At 44.5% G+C, this 24754-nt stretch overlaps 1 protein-coding gene across 23 annotated transcripts in view; it reads right to left on the reverse strand.

Annotated features, from left to right (window-relative positions):
* The window catches only part of rap1gapa (RAP1 GTPase activating protein a), a 558062-nt gene that overhangs the window by 10156 nt on the left and 523152 nt on the right, over window positions 1–24754 (reverse strand). For all 23 annotated transcript variants that reach the window (XM_072585952.1, XM_072585944.1, XM_072585950.1 and 20 more), the window contains 4 exons: window positions 19118–19231; window positions 15666–15789; window positions 11298–11409; window positions 7981–8075 (listed from right to left, as the gene is read on the reverse strand). In XM_072585952.1, coding sequence (XP_072442053.1) covers window positions 7981–8075; window positions 11298–11409; window positions 15666–15789; window positions 19118–19231 — 445 coding nt within the window. The remainder of the gene's footprint in view (window positions 1–7980; window positions 8076–11297; window positions 11410–15665; window positions 15790–19117; window positions 19232–24754) is intronic.

Genomic DNA, 24754 nt, shown 5'->3' on the forward strand with positions numbered 1-24754 from the left:
TGAGCAAGGAGGCCCAGGTTTGAGTCCCACCTGCTGCAGAGGATATCGCTGAATATGTTGATTTGAAAAAGAATAAATTTAGCCATTTATCAGCCAGGCATTAACCATGAAGATGGATTACTGGGCTAATGGTAGACTACTTGGTAGTGTGGATGAGCAGAGGGATCTTGGTGTCCATGTACACAGATCTTTGAAAGTTGCCACCCAGGTAAATAGTGCTGTGAAGAAGGCATATGGTATACTGGGCTTTATTGGTAGAGGAATTGAGTTCCGGAATCCTGAGGTCATGTTGCAGTTATATAAGACTCTGGTGCGGCCACATCTGGAGTATTGTGTGCAGTTTTGGTCGCCATATTATAGGAAGGATGTGGAGGCATTGGAACGAGTGCAGAGGAGGTTTACCAGGATGCTGCCTGGCATGGTAGGAAGATCGTATGAGGAAAGGCTGAGGCACTTGGGGCTGTTTTCATTGGAGAAAAGAAGGTTTAGGGGAGATTTGATAGAGGTGTACAAGATGATTAGGGGTTTAGATAGGGTTGACAGTGAGAACCTTTTTCCGCTAATGAAGTCAGCTGTTACTAGGGGACACAGCTTTAAATTAAGGGGTGGTAGGTATAGGACAGATGTTAGGGGTAGATTTTTTACTCAGCGGGTTGTGAGTTCATGGAATGCCCTGCCAGTAGCAGTGGTGGACTCTCCCTCTTTATGGTCATTCAAGTGGGCATTGGACAAGCATATGGAGGTTATTGGGCTAGTATAGGTTAGGTAGGCTTCAGTCGGTGCAACATCGAGGGCCGAAGGGCCTGTACTGCGCTGTATTTTTCTATGTTCTATGTTTTATAGAGGAATGACATCTTTCTGCTAAGATTCTTGGTTTTGGTTTTGAGGAAGTGACACCCAAAATGTGAAAACCGATGTTCTGATGTACAGCTTGTTGTTGAGGCAGCTTCGACAGGAGTTGTATCTCGTGGCCACGTGGATGTTTAGATACTCCTCAGAAACTGCCTGGAAGTTTAAACTCATAATAGGTGATTACCCAGTGGTTTAGAGATCAGAAACTCTGAGTTAGAGACCTCGGAGAGTTCAATCTAACTTCACTCAACAGTTAACCAGCAGATGTTTCCAGGGATCTGAACCTGCTTAAACTCCTACATAATCATTAAACTGATCCTACCTTGCCATCCACTAACTCTGCCCCCGCCACTCCCCCACATGAAGGGTGCCCACCTTCTGATCCCTGACTCAACCCCATGCAGCTCAGCCTTACCCAACCTCATAGTCCTACTCAACTGAACCCAATACTCAATTCCCCATTCCCTGTCCCAGACCAGACCCCCATCCTTTGGACCTGATCTTCAACTCCCCTCGATTCCCCATTGGACTCCAAAATCCCCAGGACCACCTCCCAATTGGACCCATTTTACCCACTTCAAGCCACACTCTCACCAACCTGGCACCCAGCCCTACACTCACTTGGTACTCTAGCCCCACATCCCCTGGTACCCTAGCCTCATACCCACCTGGTACCCTAGCCCCACACCCACCTGGCACCCAACCCTACATCCCCTGGTACTCTAGCCCCACACCCACCTGGTACCCAATCACCATGCCCACCTGATACTTTGGCCCCACATCCACCTAGTACCAAATCACAACACCCACCTGGTACCCTAGCCTCATACCCACCTGGTACCCTAGCCCCACACCCATCTGCTACCCTAGCCTCAAACCCACCTGGTACCCTAGCCCCACATCCACCTGCTAACCTAACCCAACACAAACCTGGTACCCTAGCCCAACACCCACCTGGTACCTTACCCCTACAGCCACCTGGTACCCTACCCCACACAAACCTGGTACCCTAGCCCCACACCCACCTTGCTACCCTACCCCTACACCCACCTGGTACCCTACCCCTACACCCATCTGGTACCCTACCCCCACACCCACCTGGTACCCTACCCCCACACTAACCTGGTACCCTACCCCCACACTAACCTGGTACCCTAACCCCACACCCACCTGGTACCCTACCCCCACACCCACCTGGTACCTACCCCCACACCCACCTGGTACCCTACCCCCACACCCACCTGGTACTCTAACCCTTCAGTAGCTTTTGTCTGTGGATGTGAAAGTGACATCAAGACCTTTACATTTTGGAGTCATTGTGAAAGTGGGGCATTGGCTTCTACACAGTCCCCCTTCTCTGCGGACCATGAGAAATCCTGGACTACACTAGACTCAATCAAGCTCCAATGCCAAACAACTGAATGGAGAACTCTGTTGAAGGCAAGTTTGTATTTTGTTTGTCTCAAATTTGTTACAAAATCTTCTTTCGAGATGTCTCAGATTCTGTGGAAAAGATTGTGACTCAAAGTATTATCATTTTATGTTGTTTGGGTGATGCACCATTAGAATGTTGACATGTTTTCTCCGTATTAATTTTATCAATGTTAAGTACCATTTTTAGAACATAGAACATAGAAGAATACAGCGCAGTACAGGCCCTTCAGCCCTCGATGTTGCGCCGATCAAAGCCCACCTAACCTACACTAACCCACTATCCTCCATATACCTATCCAATGCCCGGTTAAATACCCATAAAGAGGGAGAGTCCACCACTGCTACTGGCAGGGCCTTCCATGAACTTACGACTCACTGAGTGAAGAACCTACCCCTAACATCAGTCCTATATCTACCCCCCCTTAATTTAAAGCTATGCCCCCTTGTAATAGCTGACTCCATACGTGGAAAAAGGTTCTCACTGTCAACCCTATCTAACCCCCTAATCATCTTGTACACCTCTATCAAATCACCCCTAAACCTTCTTTTCTCCAATGAAAACAACCCCAAGTGCCTCAGCCTTTCCTCATAGGATTTTCCTACCATACCAGGCAACATCCTGGTAAACTTCCTCTGCACCCGTTCCAGTGCCTCCACATCCTTCCTATAGTATTAGATTACTTACAGTGTGGAAACAGGCCCTGCAGCCCAACAAGTCCACACCGCCCCGCCAAAGCGCAACCCACCCATACTCCTACATCTCCCCCGTTACCTAACACTACGGGCAATTTAGCATGGCCAATTCACCTGACCTGCACATCTTTGGACTGTGGGAGGAAACCGGAGCACCCGGAGGAAACCCACGCAGACACTGGGAGAATGTGCAAACTCCACACAGTCAGTCGCCTGAGGCGGGAATTGAACCCGGGTCTCTGGCGCTGTGAGGCAGCTGTGCTAACCACTGTGCCACCGTGCCGCGACCAAAACTGCACACAATATTCCAGATGCGGCCGTACCAGAGTCTTATACAACTGCAGCATGACCTCAGGACTCCGGAACTCAATTCCTCTATCAATAAAAGCCAGTACGCCATATGCCTTCTTCACTGCACTATTTACCTGGGTGGCAACTTTCAGAGATCTGTGTACATGGACACCAAGATCCCTCTGCTCTTCCACACTACCAAGTAGTCTACCATTAGCCCAGTACCCCATCTTTTTGTTACTCTTACCAAAGTGAATCACTTCACACTTAGCTACATTGAACTCCATTGCCACCTTTCTGCCCAGCTCTGCAGCTTCTCTATATCCCGCTGTAACCTGCCATATCCTTCCTCACTGTCTACAACTCCTCCGACTTTCGTATCATCCGCAAACTTGCTCACCCAACCTTCTAACCCTTCCTCCAGGTCATTTATAAAAATGACAAACAGCAATGGTCCCAAAACAGATCCTTGCGGAACACCGCTAGTGACGGCACTCCAAGATGAACCTTTTCTCTCTCATTTCTGTTTTCTACATCTCACAATCATTAAATGCTTCTGTTCACAGCTAGAGCTACTGAGCTCAGCTTTGACCAATTTCCAGCTGGACAGTTTGATCAGATAGGACTGAGCGGAGGAGAATTGTCTTTACCCAGAGAATGGGAAGCCTGTGGAATTCTCTACTACAGCAAAGGGATGAGGTGAAAATAATAAATGTTTTCAAGAAGGAGTTAGATTAATCCTCAAGCCTAAAGGGACCACAGGGTATGGGGAGTAGGCTGGAAGGGCTGAATGGCCTACTCCTGCTGTTATGCCACAGATGTCAGTCTTTTTAATGTTTTAAAATGAATGTAAATTATTGTGTATTCACACTCATTTACACATAACCTACTCATACAGGTTATTGGTAATCTAAGTAATCAGAATTGGAACATTTAAACTTTATGTGACAGCCAGGACTGACCAAATATGCTACCAGCTCTAAGCAGACACAGAAACTCTCTGAAAGGTACAACACTCTGTTGAATTCTAAAGTCACACACCAAGAATGGTCACAATGAGCCAGTCAACACGTTACAACTGAAATTCTTTGTTAATAAAAGCAGATTGTCTCACAGGCTCATGAATAGCAGCTTTTCTACACCTTAGTTCAGTACAAACTATCCTTAAACTTGTGTGGACTTGTAAAGCAAAGTGTAAAATAACTTTGAAACTGAATAATGATGGTAATTATTCTGGGAGAAAACAAACCATCAGCAGTTTAGACCTGCAATGTGTTTTAAGACTGATATAGGAAGAGAATTATAATGATCAAATAAAATCCCCAATTGACACTTTTTTACATGGATGGAAGTGTTGAATTCATACATGAACATACACTGTGTGTGATAACATGCAGAATGCATGGTTTGTAAGAAACAACATATTTTGGCATATACAATAAACTAATTGATTATTGTTTATACTTGCCTTCTAATTAAATGCCAATCAAATATTTGAAGCTTTATTATCCCAAATTTTCCTCAGTTCCAACATTCTTTGGTTGTGCAGGAACAATTAAACTAGATGTACATTTGCTGATGTTGTATTCTAGGGTGGCATGGTGGCTCAGAGGTCAGCACTGATCCCTCACAGCACCAGGGACCTGGGTTCAATCCCACCCTCGGGTGACTGCCTGTGTGGAGTTTAAACATTTTCCCTGTGTCTGCGTGGGCACCCCTCTGGGTGCTCCTGTTTCCTCCCACTGTACAAAGATGAGCAGGTTAGGTGGATTGGCCATGCTAAATTGACCATAGTGTTCAGGGATGTGTAAATTAGGTGGATTAACCTTGGGAAATGCTGGGTTGCCAGGACAGAGTAGAATAGGATAGGGGCTGGGATGCTCTTTGGGCTTGATGGGCCGAATGGCCAGCTCCCACACCGTAGGGATTCTATTCATTAGTAAATAAGACTTCTTTGTCCGTATATCTTGTGTTACACACACACCCATCTAAAGTGTATGTACAGAGGAACTATGTAAAGAAATCTGAAAAATGAGCTTCCCCAGCATGCGGCTAATGAATTCCATCTCCACTCTGTAACTGAGCCTTACTGAGTATAAGATTCTAGGTTCATTTAGCAGTGAGTATTGGGCTAACATCAATCTGTTTGCGTGTTGAAATAGTTTGCTAGAATTCGCCATTCACAATGGAAACAGTTTGGCGGTCCCAGAGTTACAAGTTGTAAAGATAAACTGAGTTTGTTCTGCTTGGACACTGTTGGTCATCACAACCCACATGACATAAGCATTACACAGCATCTGTCTCTGGGTATTAGGAGCAAATTACTGCAAATGCTGGAATCTGAACTGAAAACTAAAAATGCTGGAGATTACCGTGGGTCAAGCAGAGAACAAGCCAATAGATGCTGCCTGACATGAACAATCCCTTGGACGTTGCCTGACATGAACAATCTCATGGACGCTGCCTGACATGAACAATCCCTTGGACGCTGCCGGACATGAACAATCCCATGGACGCTGCCTGACATGAACAATCCCTTGGACGCTGCCTGACATGAACAATCCCTTGGACGTTGCCTGACATGAACAATCCCTTGGACGCTGCCGGACATGAACAATCTCATGGACGCTGCCTGACATGAACAATCCCTTGGACGCTGCCGGACATGAACAATCCCATGGACGCTGCCTGACATGAACAATCCCATGGACGCTGCCTGACATGAACAATCCCTTGGACGCTGCCGGACATGAACAATCTCATGGACGCTGCCTGACATGAACAATCCCTTGGACGCTGCCGGACATGAACAATCCCATGGACGCTGCCTGACATGAACAATCTCATGGACGCTGCCGGACATGAACAATCTCTTGGATGCTGCCTGACATGAACAATCTCATGGATGCTGCCTGACATGAACAATCTCTTGGATGCTGCCTGACATGAACAATCCCTTGGACGCTGCCGGACATGAACAATCCCTTGGACGCTGCCTGACATGAACAATCCCTTGGACGCTGCCGGACATGAACAATCCCTTGGACGCTGCCTGACATGAACAATCCCTTGGACGCTGCCGGACATGAACAATCCCTTGGACGCTGCCGGACATGAACAATCTCATGGACGCTGCCGGACATGAACAATCCCTTGGACGCTGCCTGACATGAACAATCTCATGGACGCTGCCTGACATGAACAATCTCATGGACGCTGCCTGACATGAACAATCCCATGGACGCTGCCTGACATGAACAATCTCTTGGACGCTGCCGGACATGAACAATCCCTTGGACGCTGCCTGACATGAACAATCCCTTGGACGCTGCCGGACATGAACAATCCCTTGGACGCTGCCGGACATGAACAATCTCATGGACGCTGCCGGACATGAACAATCCCTTGGACGCTGCCTGACATGAACAATCTCATGGACGCTGCCTGACATGAACAATCTCATGGACGCTGCCTGACATGAACAATCCCATGGACGCTGCCTGACATGAACAATCTCTTGGACGCTGCCTGACATGAACAATCCCATGGACGCTGCCGGACATGAACAATCCCTTGGACGCTGCCTGACATGAACAATCCCTTGGACGCTGCCGGACATGAACAATCCCATGGACGCTGCCGGACATGAACAATCCCTTGGACACTGCCTGACATGAACAATCCCTTGGACACTGCCTGACATGCTGTGATCTTCAGCATTTATTGTTGTCAAATATTGTCTGGTCTCTGAGTGTTTACTGCAGAAAGAAACTATTTGACCTATAGCATCTAGAACAGATGTAGATGACAGCCTAATAGAATTACTGCTAGACTATTAATCCAGAAATCCAAGTAATGTTCTGGGCACCTGGGTTTAAATCCTGCTGCAGCAGATGGTGGAATTTGAATTCAAAAATAATCTGGAATTAAAAACCTCATGTTGTCCATGAAACTGTTGCTAACTGTAAGGATAAACCCATGTGGTTTCACTAATGTCCTTTAGGAAAGGAAATTTACCTTGGACTGGATTACATGTGACTCCAGACCCCAGAAATGTTATTTACTCTTAACTGCCCTCTGGCAATTAGAGATGGACAATAAATGCTCGTCTAGTCAGTGACCCCCACATCTAGTGAATGAAAAAGCAGCTTTCAGAAAGAAATATCTAGTTAATCACACTCCTCTTTTCGTATGGCCACACTAATGTTTCTTTACAACTGACAACGTTCAGTGCAAAGTAAGTAGGACTTCACACTCTTAATAACCAAAATGCTCCCAACTTTTCTTTCTTCACTAGTGTGGAAAGTGAATGTAAAGTTGTGTTGTAGGAGTGTGTATGTTGAAGGTTTGATAAGCCTATTTTTTTAATGAATTAATTGTTAATTTTTCAGGGATGGCAGAAGGGGTGGGGCTCCTGAAAATCCTGCAGCATACCTGGTATCGTTTCTTACACTTCATTTTCTACTTGGCTGAGAAAATAACACTTTGAACCAAAAGCTTTAGCACACACACATAAAAATTATGAAAGGTTGCCAAATTTTACTTCTATCAGAATAAAAAGGCTTCCACACAAAATTAACAACAGAACAAAACTGACAATAAACATAAGGCCCAGAATCCACAATTTGTACAAGCACAGAGTGGACAAGCACAGAGAGGACAAATGTGGTAAACACAATTAAAATCACACCAGAAACAAAATGAACTTACCTGATTGGGTTTCTGCTGCTCAGTTCTCTCGAGTTTAATTTTGATCTCTGGTCTCGGTAAGTCACCAGCTCGGTTAGCATCCAGACGTGGGCCACCTACACATATCAAAGAGTTGACAAGACTTGTATGTGCATGACTAAACAAAAAAACCCGTAAAGTTCCAAACTTGTTTAGAGGACGCACACTTGACATTGTGTTTGAAGTGTCAAGTGTTTGAAGCTTAGGCAACTTTCAAACTCAGGATCATTCTGACAGGAAAATGTTCGCAAAAACTATTTCATTGTTTATTGGTTTTAGACTTTCTTTTCAAAGTTGTCAGCATTTATAATTTTCCAAGTTAATTTGCGTGGTTTACTGAAAACAATTGTAGAAACGAATTGTGTAAAAGAACCAGGAGGAAAGTCTGATTCAGTCACTTGCTGAGCTCTGGGATCTCATCAATCTGTTTCCTAAAGGACACAGATAGACTTATTCAGAAGAGACAACAAAGATGGCTGCTGTGGAAATCTCACACTGAGGAATAATTCAGGCTGAAGAATGCCATTGGGAGGAACACAAGAATCTTCCTGATGCCTTCAAGAATCTCCCGCTTGACCCTATGAGCCAACCTCCTGCTGATCATGGCCAGTCTTCAAAGGGACAATCAGACATCGCCCTGTCCCAGATTCACCCCACCCAAAGGTTCATGTCCAATGATTTGTCGTCCCATTTGCCCTCCATCTGTCCCACAGTCTTCTCCACCTCCCGGTACCTCCCTATCCACCATATTCCACAATCTCCCCTGAAACCCATGGACCCTGACCTAGGCCAGTGATCAACCTGTCAATCTGATTGGATGTTGGAAAGGAAACAACATTTCAAAAATGATAGGTGATTGGTTTAGCCTCCCAGTCTGAAAGGGTTCTCCAATTATAATCCACTTCCTGCATCCTAACCCCCTCACCTCTTCCCCAGAAACATTTCAACCAAAGTTTTGCAAGAGTTTAGTTTGAGAGTTTACAAAGTGTTAATCACAGATTTCTCTGCAGTTCTGCCTCAATGCGAGGTTCCCACACTAACTGGCCCCTTCAGTGCCAGGCAGGACTGATTGGTCCTGCATGTCTCTGTCCAATAGAAACCCAGATTAATGGTGAGCCAATTGACAACTGTTATTTGCATTTTACCAAAATTATGCTAATTCAATTTGATGCTCAATCTCGTAGGAGCCTTGGCTGCAGCACATTTCTGAATGTGTCACCTACTTAGAGCCTACATGCAGGTAAAAAACAATTCCTAGCCAGAGGTTTGTATATGTAACTGAAGAAGGAAATTGATCAAGAAGAGAATTGTGAATATAAATGATGTAAAAAGAGGGACTCAGAAAACACCTGGCATTGGAATGAAGATAAAGATTCCAATCATCAGACATAAGAAATGATGATAACAAAGTTAATGAAAACACATGTTCAGATAGCTTCCAGAGTCCAGCAGATCAGGCCGAATCTGCGGGGTGTGGGGAGCTGAGTTTATGTTTCGGCTCAATGACCTTTCATCAGAGCTGAAGGGAGATGTTACTGTCTTTAAACTGATGGTAGGGAAGGGAAAGCAGAAAAAACGTAGGGAAGCTGTTTCACAGGGAAAAGGCCAGGAGGAAATGAAACACTAAAGAATTTCACAAAGCACTGCCAGAGAGAGTGGTATTGGATATAGTGAAGAAACATTTTCTCAACGACTCTTCCTCACATCCTACTGCCTGGAAAGATTCCATTCCAAAATACCAGTTTCTCTATCACTGAGGCATCTGTCCCAAAGATTCTGTTTTCGCCACCAGTCCTACAGAGACATCTTCCTTTTCCAGTAACTGATCATTCCTGCCCAGTATGGTCAGTAGGGTCCTGTTTTTCCTCAATTCTCACACCACCAATCTCAAAGAATCAGCGTTGATGTGGTGCAATCATCCAACATGTGACTCTCTCTGTTCAGCATTTCACAGAGACCAGTCTTTCCTCCACATCCCTGTCCACTCCTTAGTCACCTTTAACACTCCCTCCCTTCCCTATCTCACACCTTTTTGTGCAAACACAGGAGATGCACTATCTGCTCCGCCCTCAGTGCTCAGTGGCCAGGCTGTGCTTCCTTCAATCTCTGATTACCTCTCTGTATTCACTGCTCACAATGCCATCTTCTCTACACTGGGGAGACCAGACATGGCTGCAGAAACTGCTTTGCTCTGAATGTGAGCTTGGCATTTTAATTCTTCACTTTGCTCCCTGAACCTTTCTGTCACAGTCTGCTGCAATGTTCCAGTGAAACACAAGGAATAAGGCTCAACATTCTGCACCCAACATCAAGCTCAAAAACATTTGGTCAGACCCTTGACCTTCATCTTGCTGTACACGGTTGCTCTTTCTTCCTTTTTATTCCACAGGGTCGGTCTTTGTCTTGTTTCTTTCTTAATCAGACCATGTTGTAATCGGGGCCACTGCCACAAGTTCAGATACACTAACTATTTTCACAATGGTGCAGTGAATTGGTCTAATGGTTTATTACAAGACTGGAAAATGCTGCAAAGAGACGTAAAGCGCTCAGAGTCATCTCAGTGAGACACTGGGAAACTGATAGGCCATTGGCATCACTGGGAACAATGTTGGTGGGGAAGAAGTGGGAACAGGCTGTTGAGTTGGATGATCAGCCATGATCCTAATGAATGGCAGTGGGGGCTCAAAGTGCTGAATTACCATGGCTAACAATTTCAACTCCCCCTCCCATTCCACCAAGATCATGCAAGTCTTGGGACTCCTCCACCACCAAATCCAAGCCACCCGATGCCTGGAGGAAGACAGCCTCATCTTCCACCTTGGGACCCCCCAACCACACGGCATCAACATCGACTTCATCAGTTTTCTTTTTTCCCCTCCCCCCACCTCATCCCAGATCCAACCCTCCAACCCGGCACCGCCCTCTTGAACGGTCCTATCTGTCCATCTTCTTTTCCACCTATCCGCTCCATCCTTCTCTCTGACCTATCACCATCACTCCCCACCTGTATCTACCTATCGCCTTCCCAGCTACCTTTCCCCCATCGCCACCCTCTTATTTATCTGTCTGCCTCATCCCCCTCATTCCTGATGAAGGGCTTATCTCGGAATGTCGATTCTCCTGCTCCTCGGATGCTCCCTGACCTGCTGTGCTTTTCCAGCGCCACAACTTTTGACTCTGACTCTCCAACATCTAAAGTCCTCACTTTCTCCTATTTTCTATGTGCCTATGCATGAGGGACATGTGATTCCAATGTATTTGTGAAAATGGAGACCAGGTATGAACCTGCTCAAACGTACCTGTCGAGCTCCCAGCACTCAGTGCACTCGTCATGCTGACACTGTCATCCAACCATGTACTGTAGGTGAATGAGTCCCTTTTATGAGGTGTTCCGACTGAAGAAAGGCTGTCCTGTTTACACAAACAAACACTGGAGATTGATCCTTGTTCAGCTAAACAGAATCTGTGAAGAACAAATGCTCAGAATAGGAGAAACTGAGGAATAGATTAATCGTTTACAGATAGACAAAGCCAAATTGTCTACATGACAGGATTCCTTCGGGAATGGGATGGGGGGTTATGCAGTGCAAGTTTACAGCTACACCGAACTCTTTACTAGAGTTTGACAGATTCCCGCTGCAGGTGTTAGTCAGTTGAACCAAGTTTTATTGGGGAATAGGGGATCACATCCGAACAAATTCTATTGTTTTGACAAATAACTAACCCAGACACAAAAACTGAGGAGGCCCTTCAGCCCCATGAACTTGCTCCACCATTCAATAAGATCATGGCTAATCATCAAGCTCAATTTGGGCAGCACGATGGCTCAGTGGTTAGTACTGCTGCCTCACAGTGCTGGGAACTGGGTTTGATTCCTGCTTTTGGTGACTGACTGTGTGGAGTTTGCACATTCTCCCCGTGTCTGCGTGGGTTTCCTCAGGGTGCTCCAGTTTCCTCCCACAGTTCAAAGGTGCAGGTTAAGTGAATTGGCCATGCTAAATTGCTCATAGTGTCCGTGGATGTGTGGGCTAGGTGGGTTAACCATGGGAAATGTGGGGTTTCAGGTATAGGGTGGAGGGGTTGAATCTGGGTGCGATGCCCTTTGGAGAGCCAGGGTGGACTTGATAAGCTAAATGGCCTCTTTCTACACTGTAGGGATTCTATAATTCCACTTTCCCAAATTTTATAAAGTATGAAAATCTATGGATCTCCATTTTAGAAATACTCTACAACTGCATGTCCACAAGTCTTTGGGATGAGTGTTCCAAATGTTCACAATTTTCTGAGTGAAGAAATGTTTCTTCCTGTTCACTCCTTCAATGCCTCATCTGTGATTTTGAGACCATCACTCCCTCGCTCAGGATGTTCCACGGGATGGAAACAAACTCTGAAAAACCCACTCTCCCAAAACCTTGTAACAGTTTTCCATTTTTCAATGAGCAGAAAATATGGCCCATTCCACTTTTAGGACAGTCAAAACACAAACTCACCCATCTCCCCTCCACAGGTGCTGCCTGACTTGCTGAGTATTTCTCACATGTACTTTTATTTCTCCGAAAGGGATCAGTTAATACGAAGGGCACCATCTCAAAGTAAGAAGTCACTTTAACAGGAGACGACCTCAGTGACTCCTTCCAATCACTGTGATACAGCTAGTATTCACCTGTCTAAATGAATCCCCCAGTCCTTCTACCCCACCAATCTCCATGTACCTCTGCCATGTCGACCACCCACAGTCACATCCCACCACCAGAGATATATTTCCCTCCCTACTCCCTACCCCTTTCAGCATTCTGCAGAGACCATTCCTTCCGTGACTCGCTCGTTAGGTCCACACATCACACCACCACCCCCCCCCACCAACCCACCTTCCACTCCCAGCACCGTCCCTTGCCACTGCAAGAGGTGTAAAACCTGCGCCCACACCTCCCCCCCACCTCTATCCAAGGCCCCAAAAGATCCTTCCACATCCGACAGAGATTTTCCTGCACATCCAAACACCTCACCTATTGTGTCCATTGCTCCCAATGTGGTCTCCTCTACATCGGGGAGACAGGATGCCAACTTGTGGAATCTCTAGGACAGGTGCACCAAACAACCCCATTGCTTTGTGACCAACCACTTCAACTCCCCCTCCCACTCTGCCAAGGACATGCAAGTCCTGGGTCTCCTCTACTGCCAAACTCTAGCTACCCGACGGCTGGAGGAAGAGCGCCTCATCTTCCGCCTTGGGACCTTCCAACTACATGGGACCAATGTTGATTTCACCAGTTTCCCCATCTTCCCTACCCCACCTTATTCCAGGTCTAACCCTCCAACTCAGCACCACCCCCTTCAGCTGTCCTATCTGTCCATCTTCCTTCGCACCCTATCTGCCCCACCCTCCTCTCCGACCTATCACTATCACTCCCACCTTCATCGACCTATCGCTTTCCCAGCTACCCTCTCGGAGCCCCACCACCCCTCCCATTTATCTCTCAGCTTACACCTGAGACGTTGACTCTCCTGCTCCTCAGATGCTGCCTAGCTGGCTGTGCTTTTCCAGCAGCACACTTTTTAACTCTGATCTCCATTATCTGCAGTCCTCACCTTCTCCTAAATAAACCAGATCCCCACTCAGCTGTCAGACAGGATACCACAGGGTTTAATTACTAAATCTTTTTCAGATGGATGGCTGGTTTGAACACAAGATACAGTAAGTTGTGGTAACAACTCAATATTTCATGGAATAAGGTTTATTGATGTTTGTCATAATCTGATTAGCTTTATGACTGAAACAAGTTCAGCCAGGTGGACCTTCTAGAAAATGAGTTCCATGATTGGGGCTGTTAATCTGGTCCAATCAAGGAGCCCTGCTGACAGATATAAACAGGAGTGTCTCCCCCTCCAACTCTATATTGATTTAGTCCCTACCCTCTCCTTCACTGTTTTGATCACACAGCATTGCCCTGTGGTTTGAAGGGCACTGCTTGTCACTGGCCACTTGGGTGTTTTTCCTATCTTCCTGGTGGTGGAAATTGAATAAAGATTCGTGCACCTTGTGTCTCTCACTGTGTCTCACACCTGCACACACACACCATGGGTGCTGGGGAAAAAATAAGCACTACCGCAGTTAGGCAGTAGTGTGGGGGTTAAATTTTATTTTAAAAAATAAACAGGAGTGTCTCCCCCTCCAACTCTATTTTGGTTGAATCCTTGCCCTCCCCTTCACTGTCTGATCACACAGATTTGCCCTTTGAGAAGGGCACTGCGTCTCACTCAGGTGTTTCCTTTCTTCCGATAAAAAAACACAAATGTCAGAGGTCCTGTTCACTCTGGAGCTGACGCTGAGGGAGTTGGATCAGTGTCAGGTTCTCACTGTGTCTAAATAAAGAGTGACTTGGTGACAGGACACCTGCCTCTGTGGAGTTATTCCACTTAGTGTCACCAGTTAACAAAGAAATATTGTGTCCCCCTGGAGGCAGTTTAGTGACATAAGCCAAATATTGTTCTGAGTCAGTTCAACATCACCTCTAAACTTGCTTCAGGGAGAAACTTAAATTCTGTCATTAGCATCCATGTAAGGATAGCATTACAGTGAACAGCTGCTACATAACCAGAATACATTTCCCCGAATTGTTGCTGTTATCTGCACATTTCGATGGAAGTACTGAACACAGCTTTATAAACTCCCAACCTGCTCAAACTGCTGCCAAGCCCTACACTGACATCGACTCTTTATAAATGTCACACAGTTAAAGGTTTCAGTCGCCTGGGGTTCTCTTTCAAACATTTTGACTTTTAACCAAAACCTTTATGGAAATAAGGTTATCTTGAATTTAATTGGATGGGCAGCTAGTTTCTAAGAAAATTTCATGACACCAGCCAATAATATCACTGCTAAAGAGAGTTTCTCTTTAAAACCTATGACAGTAAAGAAGAATGGTCAATAACAACTCCTGCATTGAATTACTGGGTGCTGTGTTTGAGGTGGCTTCATATCTGATAGACACTGGCCAGGAAGCTAATGGCTGTGTTTTACATGATGAAGGGTTAAAATTCATGTCTGAGATGGTGTTTAGCTCATGCAGTTGGAGCTGAAGCGTGTGAGGGGAGGATTCTAGGTTACTTGGTCAGGTTGTGCTGAGCTGGTTGATCTCCATTAGGGAGTTGTAAGGACGGTTTGACTCTCACAATGGGCAGTACATTTAAGAGAGAGATAAATTTCTAGATTTTAAGGCATCAAGAGATGTGGGGAGGAAGCAGGAATATGGCATCGAAATAGTTATCAGCCATGATCCTACTGAATGGTGGAGTAGGGCTGAAGGGCTGGTATCTATATCCCAAAGGGGCAAAGCCAGTGTCCCTGATTACCAGTGATTACTGAGGGAAGGTGTATTCCTCCAGCAGTGATGTGGGACAGCAGTGAGCTCAATATGGTGCCTTCTGTGTAGACCACAACATTCATGACATTCAAACATGTCGAGTGATCCTCTGGGAAGAATAGAGGCAGGATGTGAATTCGGGGGATATCACATTCCACCATGAAGCTTTGGCAAGACTGAATGAATGAGGAGGAAACTGGGACAGATCAAATGCCAGTTAGTAATAGTTGGAGAGCAGTGACTTGAGTTTAACTAATTGGGTGAACCAAGACCAAGACGGCATCGTTTCATGGTTTTAGTTACCATTCCAGTGTCATAGTCTTCAAGAACTTCATTCTCCTCCACAACGCTGGCAAAGCTGCTGGCATTCGAAGATGATCGCGAGAGATCTTGACCATCATTTAAAACTTTCTGATTTGTTACGGCTCTAAAAGTGAAGGAAACAAACAGTCACCTTCTAGAACCAAGAGTAGGTTACTTTTCATTAACATGTATTTAATGAACAAACCTATTTTTCTGGAGAATCCATTTCTGTGAATGAAGTTTAAAGTGTACATGTTCTATTTTATGATTTCTCAATTGCTATAAAATTAAAATCAGTTTTGCCCTATGTATTCACAACCTTCACAGCCAATGTGACCCAGTCAGAGAGCAGTTCATCAGCAATGAGCTGGCATTGGGCCAGAATTTACTGCTCCAGTTACAAAAGCAAATTCAATGTGAAATCAGATTCTGCAAATAAACTAAAGAGAGAGGGAAAGGAAGACTAGATTGAGCGAAAATAAAAAAAAGACATAATGATAATGTGAAAAGTAATAATAAAGGATTAACAAATGTTAACTTGTACTGGGACAAATCCTACCTTCTATAGAAAGTTTATTTCAAAGCCAGTACAAAAGAGAGAAACTGCACACAGTCCAGTACGTTGAGAATAGTCCATAAAACTATAAGACATAGGAGCAATGCAGGCTATTCAGTCAATTAAGTGTGTTTCATCATTTAACGAGATCATGGCTGATTTGCTAATCCTCAACTTCACTTACTGCCTTTTCCTCATGACCTTGACTTCCCAGTTACTGATTCATCCATCTACTTACATAGAACATAGAACGTAAAGCACAGTATAGGCCCTTCAGCCCTCAATGTTGCGCCAACCTGTGAAATTAATCTGATGCCCATCTAACCTACACCGTTCCATTAGTATCCATATGTATGTATGTCCAATGCCCATTTAAATGCCCTTAACATCGGCGAGTCTACTACTGTTGCAGGCAGGCTGTTCCATGCCCCTACTAACTCTCTGAGTGAAGAAACTGCCTCTGATATCTGTCCAATATCTATCACCCCTCAATTTAAAGCTATATATCCTCGTGTTAGCCATCACTATCTGAGGAAAAAGACCCTCACTGTCCACCCGATATAACCCTCTGATTATCTTATACATCTCGATTAAGACACCTCTCAACCTTCCTCACTCCAACGAAAACAGCCTCAGCCTTTCCTCGTAAGACCTTCCTTCTTACCAGGCAACATCCTAGTAAATCTCTTCTGAACACTTTCCAATGTTTCAACATCCTTCCTACAATGCCTATCAGAACTACACGCAATACTCCAGGTGCAGCCTTACCAGTGTCTTGTACAGCTGTAGCATGACCTCATGGCTCCGAAATTCAATGCCCCTACTAATAAATGCCAACACACCATATGCCTTCTTAACAACCCCATCAACCTGGATGGTAACTTTCAGTGAACTACCTCACACGTTTCCACATTAAACTCCATTTGCCACTTCTCAGCCCAGCTCTGCATCTTATGTCTCTCTGTAACCCACAACATCCTTTGGCACTATCCACAACTCTGCCTACCTTAGAGTCATCCACAAATTTACGAACCCATCCTTCTAAGCCCACATCCAGATCATTTATAAAAATGACAAACAGCAGTGGCCCCAAAACAGATCCTAGTGGCCCACCACTGGTAACTGAACATTTCCCATCAACCACCACCCTCTGTCTTCTTTCAGCTCACCAATTTCTGATCCAAACCGCTAAATCACCTTCAATCCCTAAACTCTGTATTTTATGTAATAGACTACTGTGTGGAATCTTATCAAATGCATTCAATTTCTGCTTTCAATAGACTTAATGACCCAGCCTCAACATCCCTCTGTGGTAAAGAATTCCACCCCTTCACTACATTCAGACAAAAAATATTCCTCACCTTTGTCTTAAATGGGTGACCCTTTACTCTGAGATGATGCCCTCTGGTCCTAGATTCCCCCTACAAGGGGAAGCCTCCTTTCTGCATTTACCCTGTCAAGCCCACCATGTAAGTTTTAACAAAGTCACCGCACATTCTTATAAACCACAATGAGTACAGGCCCAACCTCCTCAACCTCTCCTCATAAAACAATCCCTCCGTAACTAGGAAAGGTAGTGAACATTCTCTGGACTACCTTCACGGCCAGTATATCTTTTCTACAGTAAAGGAACCAAAGTTGTTCACAGTATTCCAGCTGTGATCTCACGGTATCTTGTATAGTTTTAGCAAGAGCTCCCTATTTTTCAAATCCAATCCATTTGAAATAAAGGCCAAAAGTCTGTTTGTTTTCCTATTGTCTGTGTTTTGTGATTCATATACAAGGATTCCCAAAAATCCCTCTGTGCTGCAGCTTTCTGCAGTCTTTCTCCATTTAATTAATATTCAGTTCCTCGATTCTAAAAACAGTAAAGACACTAGGGGTCCTTTCTTTAGTAAAAGTTAGAGGTGATCTGACACAGGTCTCTAAAAGTATCAAGTGAATATGAAGACATGAAGTACGAAGATAGGATAGTGAAGGTGGTGTTTGGTATGCATTCCTTTATTGGTCAGTACATTGAGTGTAGCAGTTGGGAGGTCATGCTGCAGCTGTACAGTTTAGGTCACTTTTGAAATATTGTGTGCACTTCTGCTGTCCCTCCTGTCAGAAGGATGTTGTGAAACTTGAAAGGGTTCAGAAAGAATAACTCGACAAAGTCTTTTCCCTGGGGTCGGGGAGTCCAGAACTAGAGGGCATAGGTTTAGGGTGAGAGGAGTAAGATATAAAAAGGACCTAAGGGGCAACTTTTTCACGCAGAGGGTGGTACGTGTATGGAATGAGCTGCCAGAGGATGTGGAGGAGGCTGGTACAATTACAACATTTAAAAGGATGGATATATGAATAAGAAGGGTTTAGAGGGATATGGGCTGGGTGCTGGCAAATGGGACTAGATTAGGTTGAGATATCTGGTCGGCGTGGACAAATTGGACCAACGGGTCTGTTTCCGTGTTGTATATTTCTATGACTCTAAGTGGTTCAATAGGGTGGTTAAACAGTAGATGATGTTTATTTGGGGAGAGGTGTGCTCGTCCAAACTTGTGTGTTATAAAGTTAAGATAGTCACTGATAAAACCACGAAGGAAATGAGGAAGGATCTTCTTTATGAAGACAGTGTTTAAAATATGCTCCCACTTGGAGTAATTGAGGAAATCATAAAGATCCATTGATGAGGTAGCTGGATCAGTACAGGCTTGAAGGGCTGAATGGCCTACTCCTGCTCCTATTTTCTATGTTTGACAGCGATTGGACTTCTTTTACCTGTAAGTCCAGAATAATGCTTTCAGAACAAGCCTAATTTCACTTGTCATCTTCCAATGCAGCACTGAGATTTGTCAATGGCAAGAAGATTCTGGAATCACTGAGTGGGTCTGTGTGAGCCAAAATCACCTGAACGTACCTATTCTTGGTGGTGGGTATCTCTGGAGAACTCTGATTGGATGAATTATCAGACTTTGGTTCCTGTGAGACATGCCCACTGTCTGGGGTTTTCTGGGTACTTGACGTACTCTCTCTGTGGAAATCAAAGAACATGAAAAACTGAACATTTAAAAGCAAATTTACTGCAAGAATGAATTCAGTAATTAAAATTTTATCTCAAGGATTACAATGATGTTCAAACTCAGTCAGGGAGCAGTCTGAAATGTCTATAGTGAAGTAGAGTCATAGAGATATACAGCATGGAAACAGACCCTTCAGTTCAAATCATCCATGCTGACCAAACATCCCAGTCTCATTTGCCAGCATTTGGCCCATATCCCTCTAAACCCTTCCTATTCATATACCCATCCAGATGCTTTTAAATGTTGTAATTGTACCAGCCTCCATCACTTCCTCTGGCAGCTCATTCCATACATGCACCACACTCTGTGTGAACAATTTGCCCCTCAGCTCCTATTTAATGCTTTCCCTCTCACCTTAAACCTATTACTGTAGTTTTCAACTCCCCTATCCTGGGGAAAAGATCTTGTCTGTTTACCCTCTCCACGCCCGTCATGATTTTATAAACCTCTATAAAGTCACCCCTCAGCCTCCGACACTCCAGGGAAAACAGCCTCAGCCTGTTCAGCCTCTCTCTATAGCTCAAGCCCTCGAACCCTGGCAACATCCTTGTAAATCTTTTCTGAACCCTTCAAGTTTCATAACATCCTTCCTATAGAAAGGAGATTAGAATTGCACACAATATTCCAAAAGAGATGTCACCAATGTCTTGTACAACTGCAACATGACCTCCCAACTCCTGTACTGAATATTATGACCAATGAAGGCAAACATACAAGACACCTTCTTCACCACGTGCTTTTCTCAGTGATGATCTTAAATGTACGTTCTTCAATTATCCACTCAGTAAACTATGCTAGTAGTTTTCCAGGAAAACAGAACTGCATTTTTATAGCACACTTCATGATTTCAGGATAGCCTGAAGCACTTTGCAGACATTGAAATAGTTTCAAATGTAGTCACTGTTATCTTGTATGAAATCTGGGAGTTAATTTGTGTGTAGCAAGCTCCCACAAACAGCACTGTAATAACAATAGAGTGTCTGTCCTGAGGTGTTTGCTCATGGTTAGATGTTGCCTAAAACACCAGATCTCCCACACTCTTCTTCAACTAGTGCCATGGTCATCCGAAAGGACAGCCAGGCCGTGGCTTTGTGTCTCCTTGGAAAGAGGTACCTTTACAGTACAGCTCTGCTTCAGTGTTTAATACTGTACCCTGACATATCCATACACTGAAGCAGGAGGAGAAGTTATTTTGAGATATAGTCATCTCATTGTTAACACGTAACTCAGTATAAACATTGGTTTCCTACCTCCCATTCTGGATCCTCTCCCGAGCCTGTAGCTAACTCCAAAATGGGTGAAAAAAAAAATCAGACTTCTTTTAAAATAAAAGAAAAAAGACAAATATTGTCCACAAGGGGCATAATTAGATTAACTGAAAACCAAACACCAAAGGAGAGAAACTAATGGAGGAGAGGGGAGGTTAAATTAAAATAGAGTTGGATGGGGATATAATGCACCCCTGAAACCCCGACCACCACCACCCTCTCCCCCAACCCACTCAGAGTTGTAGATATGTACATCATGGAAACAGACTCTTTGGTCCAACTTGTCCATGCCGACCAGATATCCGAACCCAATCTAGTCCCACCTGCCAGCACCCAGCCCATATCCCTCCAAACCCTTCCTATTCATATACCCATCCAAATGCCTCTTAAATGTTGCAATTGTACCAGCCTCCACCACTTCCTCTGGCAACTCATTCCATTCACATACCACCCTCAGTGTGAAAAAGCTGCCCCTTAGGTCTCTTTTATATCTTTCCCCTCTCACCCTAAACCTAGACCCTCTAGTTCTGGACTCCCCGACCCCAGGGAAAAGACTTTGTTGATTTATCCTATTCAGGCCCCTCGTAATTTTATAAACCTGTATAAGGTCACCCCTCAGCCTCCGACGCTCCAGGGAAAACAGCCCCAAGCCTGTTCAGACTCTCCCTATAGCTCAAATCCTGCAACTCTGGCAACATCCTTGTAAATCATTTCTGAACTCTTTGAAGTTTCACAACATCTTTCCGATAGGAAGGAGACCAGAATTACACACCGCTACCAGGAAACCTCACGGGTACCAGTGGAAAAGCTCAACTGGTTTTTATAGTTCAATGTTCAACTCTTCCTTCTTCTCATAAGCATAAATTCTCTTACATAAAACTCACCTTTTCTTTTCCCCATCGCCAAATCACCAGTGGTTTATTTTTCATCTATGAAGCACCACCAATAAATCACTCGTGTTCCAATTAAATCATTTGTGCGTGAAGTCTGTTAAAGGCAGTGCAGATGGTGAAAGGTGAGGGACAGGTAGGGAGTGCAGAACTCAGCTCAGTGTCAAACTCCATTGAGCATCAGTTGCTCCTAATGACCACTGAAGTTGTCCTGGTTTACCCTGTGAGGGACCTGCATGTCTAACATTGTCACTGGAGTGTTAATCCTGAGCAAGGGATCATGACGCAGGGAACTCAATATCATAACCTTTCAATTCAGAGGCAAGTATGATATCACTGAGTCAGGATTAGCAGACTTCATGATGTTGAATGAATGGAGTTTCTCAAGCTCGAGTAAAAGAACATGAGGATTTTCAGATTCTCATGAAACCTCTCATGCCCTTGGCCCGTGGCCATATTGCTGACAGCTCCTTGACAGATTAGTCCTGTATCCTTTCAATGACCTTGTCATGTTCCTTAAAGCAGGACCACAGCATAACCAGAGGTTTTTAAGGGGTATAACATCACTGTTGTGTTCTTTATGCCCATTTTATAAAGCCTATGATCTCTTTGCTTTTTTAAAGAAAAATTGATCAACTTGTCCTTCCACTTTTACACATTTCAGCCTTAAGCATTACATCCTTCTGAACCATTTAAGGTTTTGACCAGTTAGCTTACGCTTTATTTTATTCTCCCTCTCAAGACCAACCCCTCACATTAAACCATCACCACACATTAAACCATCACCTCACATTAAATGTTATCCAATATCTGTTTAATCTCTTAACCCCTTTCTGTTCTCTTCTATGAAGGCTGATGTAGGGTATAGATTTACAGAGCTGAAAAACGTGTTGCTGGAAAAGCGCAGCAGGTCACGCAGCATCCAAGGAGCAGGAGAATCGACGTTTTGGGCATAAGCCCTTCTTCAGGAATCGCAGTAGGTTACCTACTGAGAAGCCTCTTGCAAGGATGCCTTCCTTGAAGAAGCTCTCTTCCTCCCTCTACATTCCTGAAGAAGGGCTCATGCCCAAAACGTCGATTCTCCAGCTCCTTGGATGCTGCCTGACCTGCTGCGCTTTTCCAGCAACACATTTTTCAGCTCTGATCTCCAGCACCTGCAGTTCTCACTTTCTCCTATAGATTTACAGAGCCAACAGTAGCCCCAAATTGTGACACAAATATTCTCTGTGTGCACCATCAACAATTTTGACTTTCATTATTGTTGTGTTTTCCTTCCTTAAGAAATTCTGTATTGAAACTGTGAGGATTTGAAAACTACTGATAGTTTTACATCAATGAAGGAGAGACCCACTGTTAAGATACTCAGAAAAGAAGTAAAATAAATGATTTAAAGTAAGGAAGGAATTAGTAGCAGGATTTGGAGGAGTTCACAACTGGCTAAATCCAGAAAATCAGAACCAGAATAATTATTTCGAACTTAGGTAAAATGTTATATTAAGTGAAGTGGTCTTAGAACATAGAGAACATAGAACAGTACAGCTTAGAACAGGCCCTTCAGCCCACGATGTTGTGCCGACCACTGATCCTCATGTATGCACCCTCAAATGTCTGTGACCATATGCATGTCCAGGAGTCTCTTAAATGTCCCCAATGACCCTACCTCCACAACTGCTGCTGGCAACGCATTCCATGCTCTCACAACTCTCTATGTAAAGAACCCGCCTCTGACATCCCCTCTATACTTTCCTCCAACCAGCTTAAAACTATGACCTCTCGTGTTAGTCATTTCTGCTCTGGGAAATAGTCTCTGGCTATTGACTCTATCTATGCCTCTCATTATCTTGTATACCTCAATTAGGTCCCCTCTTCTCCTCCTTTTCTTCAATGAAGAAAGTCTGAGCTCAGTCAACCTCTCTTCATAAGATAAGCCCTCCAGTCCAGGCACCATCCTGGTAAATCTCCTCTGAACCCTCTCCAAAGCATCCACATCTTTCTTATAATAGGGCGACCAGAACTGGACGCAGTATTCCAAGTGCGGTCTAACCAAAGTTTTATAGAGCTGCAACATGATCTCATGACTCTTAAACTCAATCCCCCTGTTAATGAAAGCCAAAACACCATATGCTTTCTTAACAACCCTGTCCACTTGGGTGGCCATTTTAAGGGATCTATGTACCTGCACCCCAAGATCCCTCTGTTCCTCCACACTGCCAAGAATCCTATCCTTAATCCTGTACTCAGCTTTCAAATTCGACCTTCCAAAATGCATCACCTTGCATTTATCCAGGTTGAACTCCATCTGCCACCTCTCAGCCCATCTCTGCATCCTGTCAATGTCCCGCTGCAGCCTACAACAGCCCTCTATACTGTCAACGACACCTTCAACCTTTGTGTCATCTGCAAACTTGCTGACCCATCCTTCAATCCCCTTATCCAAGTCATTAATAAAAATTACAAATAGTAGAGGCCCAAGGACAGAGCCCCGTGGAACACCACTCACCACAAACTTCCAGGCAGAATATTTTCCTTCTACTACTACTCACTGTCTTCTGTTGGCCAGCCAATTCTGTATCCAGACAGCTAAGTTCCCCTGTATCCCATTCCTCCTGACCTTCTGAATGAGCCTACCATCGGGAACCTTATCAAATGCCTTGCTGAAGTCCATATACACCACATCCACAGCTCGACCCTCATCAACTTTTCTAGTCACATCCTCAAAGAACTCGATAAGGTTTGTGAGGCATGACCTACCCCTCACAAAGCCGTGTTGACTGCATTTGATCAAGCCATGCTCTTCCAGATGGTCATAAATCCTATCCCTCAGAATCCTTTCTAACACCTTGCAGATGACAGACATGAGACTTACTGATCTGTAATTGCTGGGGATTTCCCTATTTCCTTTCTTGAAGAGAGGAATTACATTTGCCTCTCTCCAGTCATCAGGTACGACTCCAGTGGAGAGCGAGGATGCAAAGATTTTCGCAAGTGGTGAAGCAATTGCATTTCTCGTTTCCCAAAGCAGCCGAGGACAAATCTGGTCCGGGCCTGGTGACTTGTCAATCTTAATGTTTGACAAAATTTTCAACACATCAGCTTCCTCTATCTCTATCCATTTCAGCATGCACACCTGCTCTTCAAAGGTTTCATTCACTACAAAGTTCGTTTCTTTCGTAAAGACAGAAGCAAAAAACTCATTTAGGGCTTCCCCTCCCTCCTCAGACTCCACACACAAATTCCCTATGCTATTCCTGATCGGCCCTACTCTTTCTTTGACCATTCTCTTATTCCTCACATAAGTGTAAAATGCCTTTGTGTT

Source organism: Chiloscyllium punctatum, chromosome 16 (assembly GCF_047496795.1).
Source record: "Chiloscyllium punctatum isolate Juve2018m chromosome 16, sChiPun1.3, whole genome shotgun sequence".
NCBI lineage: Eukaryota > Metazoa > Chordata > Chondrichthyes > Orectolobiformes > Hemiscylliidae > Chiloscyllium > Chiloscyllium punctatum.